The sequence below is a fragment of the Aplysia californica genome, unplaced genomic scaffold (genome assembly GCF_000002075.1).
Source record: "Aplysia californica isolate F4 #8 unplaced genomic scaffold, AplCal3.0 scaffold01390, whole genome shotgun sequence".
Classification (NCBI taxonomy): domain Eukaryota; kingdom Metazoa; phylum Mollusca; class Gastropoda; order Aplysiida; family Aplysiidae; genus Aplysia; species Aplysia californica.
Genome location: NW_004798660.1, coordinates 92,070 through 93,153, shown reverse-complemented (window position 1 = coordinate 93,153; position 1,084 = coordinate 92,070). Strand labels below are relative to the sequence as shown.

The following is a 1,084-nucleotide window of genomic DNA, read 5'->3' as shown; positions in this document are numbered from 1 at the left end:
CCCCCCCTCCCCACAGTAAAATATAACAACAGCGTATCATTTCTGTAATATCAACTGCTCAATAAACTCGTTCTGACTGGCTTCCTCCTTCAGTAGGGCGTCCTGTTGGATTCGCAGTCTGGGAAAGATAATGAAAGACGATAAGTTGTAGTTTTGGGTTTAGTAAGAGTGTTTAAGTTTAGTTTTAGTGCAGTTTTGCCATGCTCGCAACTGCATAAGGTCATATGAGCGCCAAGGTGTGGATGGCAACGTCGAAGAGTGTCAAGCGATCTGTGATGGAAGAGAAACAACTTTGGATGAAATCAGTTGTCCTGAACACTGGTGGGTTATTTCCCCTGGAAATATAATTTACACAAACACAATTCAATCAAAACACAAAGTTAGACAAAGTCACACTTCCTATCAATATTGAATAGACTACAGAGATAAGGTTTCCTGTGGGAAACGTAGAGTTCACATGGTCGCTTTTATTCACAATGGAAAAGTTTTTGCCCCTTGTTCAGTTTCTTTAAAACGCTAGGAGAGTTTTCTCTATAACCAAACAAATTATACACACACCACTGAAACCAAACTTCTCCTATAGGTAGGGCAATGCCCTCTTTTGGCGTAGGTCAAGATCTTATCTCTCCTCCTTCTTTTTTTTTTGTTGGTGTGCACATGCTGTACAACTCTCCTCACGACCACTACGACAAGCACCGAGTTACCTCTCCATCTGCATGCGTTTCTCGGTGATGAGGGCGTGGAGCTGCTGCTGCTGCGACTCTCGCTGCTTGGCGATGGACTTGAGCAGGTTACGGGCGCCGATAGCCTGGGGGGGGAACACATTGACTACATTTTGTAACAGTAACATACTGACCATGCATGGACCACACATTGACAACACATGGACCACACATTGACAACATATGGACCACACATTGACAACATATGGACCACACATTGACAACACATGGACCACACATTGACAACATATGGACCACACATTGACAACATATGGACCACACACTGACAACATATGGACCACACATTGACAACATATGGACCACACATTGACAACACATGGACCACACATTGACAACATATG

At 43.6% G+C, this 1,084-nt stretch overlaps 1 protein-coding gene across 1 annotated transcript in view; it reads right to left on the bottom strand.

The window, feature by feature from the left end:
• The window catches only part of LOC101861259 (intraflagellar transport protein 20 homolog), a 5,781-nt gene continuing 4,697 nt past the window's right edge, over positions 1 to 1,084 (bottom strand). The window contains exons 3-4 of the mRNA XM_005112746.3: positions 705 to 808; positions 1 to 118 (exon numbers count right to left, since the gene is read on the bottom strand). Of these exons, the coding sequence (XP_005112803.1) occupies positions 37 to 118; positions 705 to 808 (186 nt within the window). The 3' untranslated portion in view covers positions 1 to 36. The remainder of the gene's footprint in view (positions 119 to 704; positions 809 to 1,084) is intronic.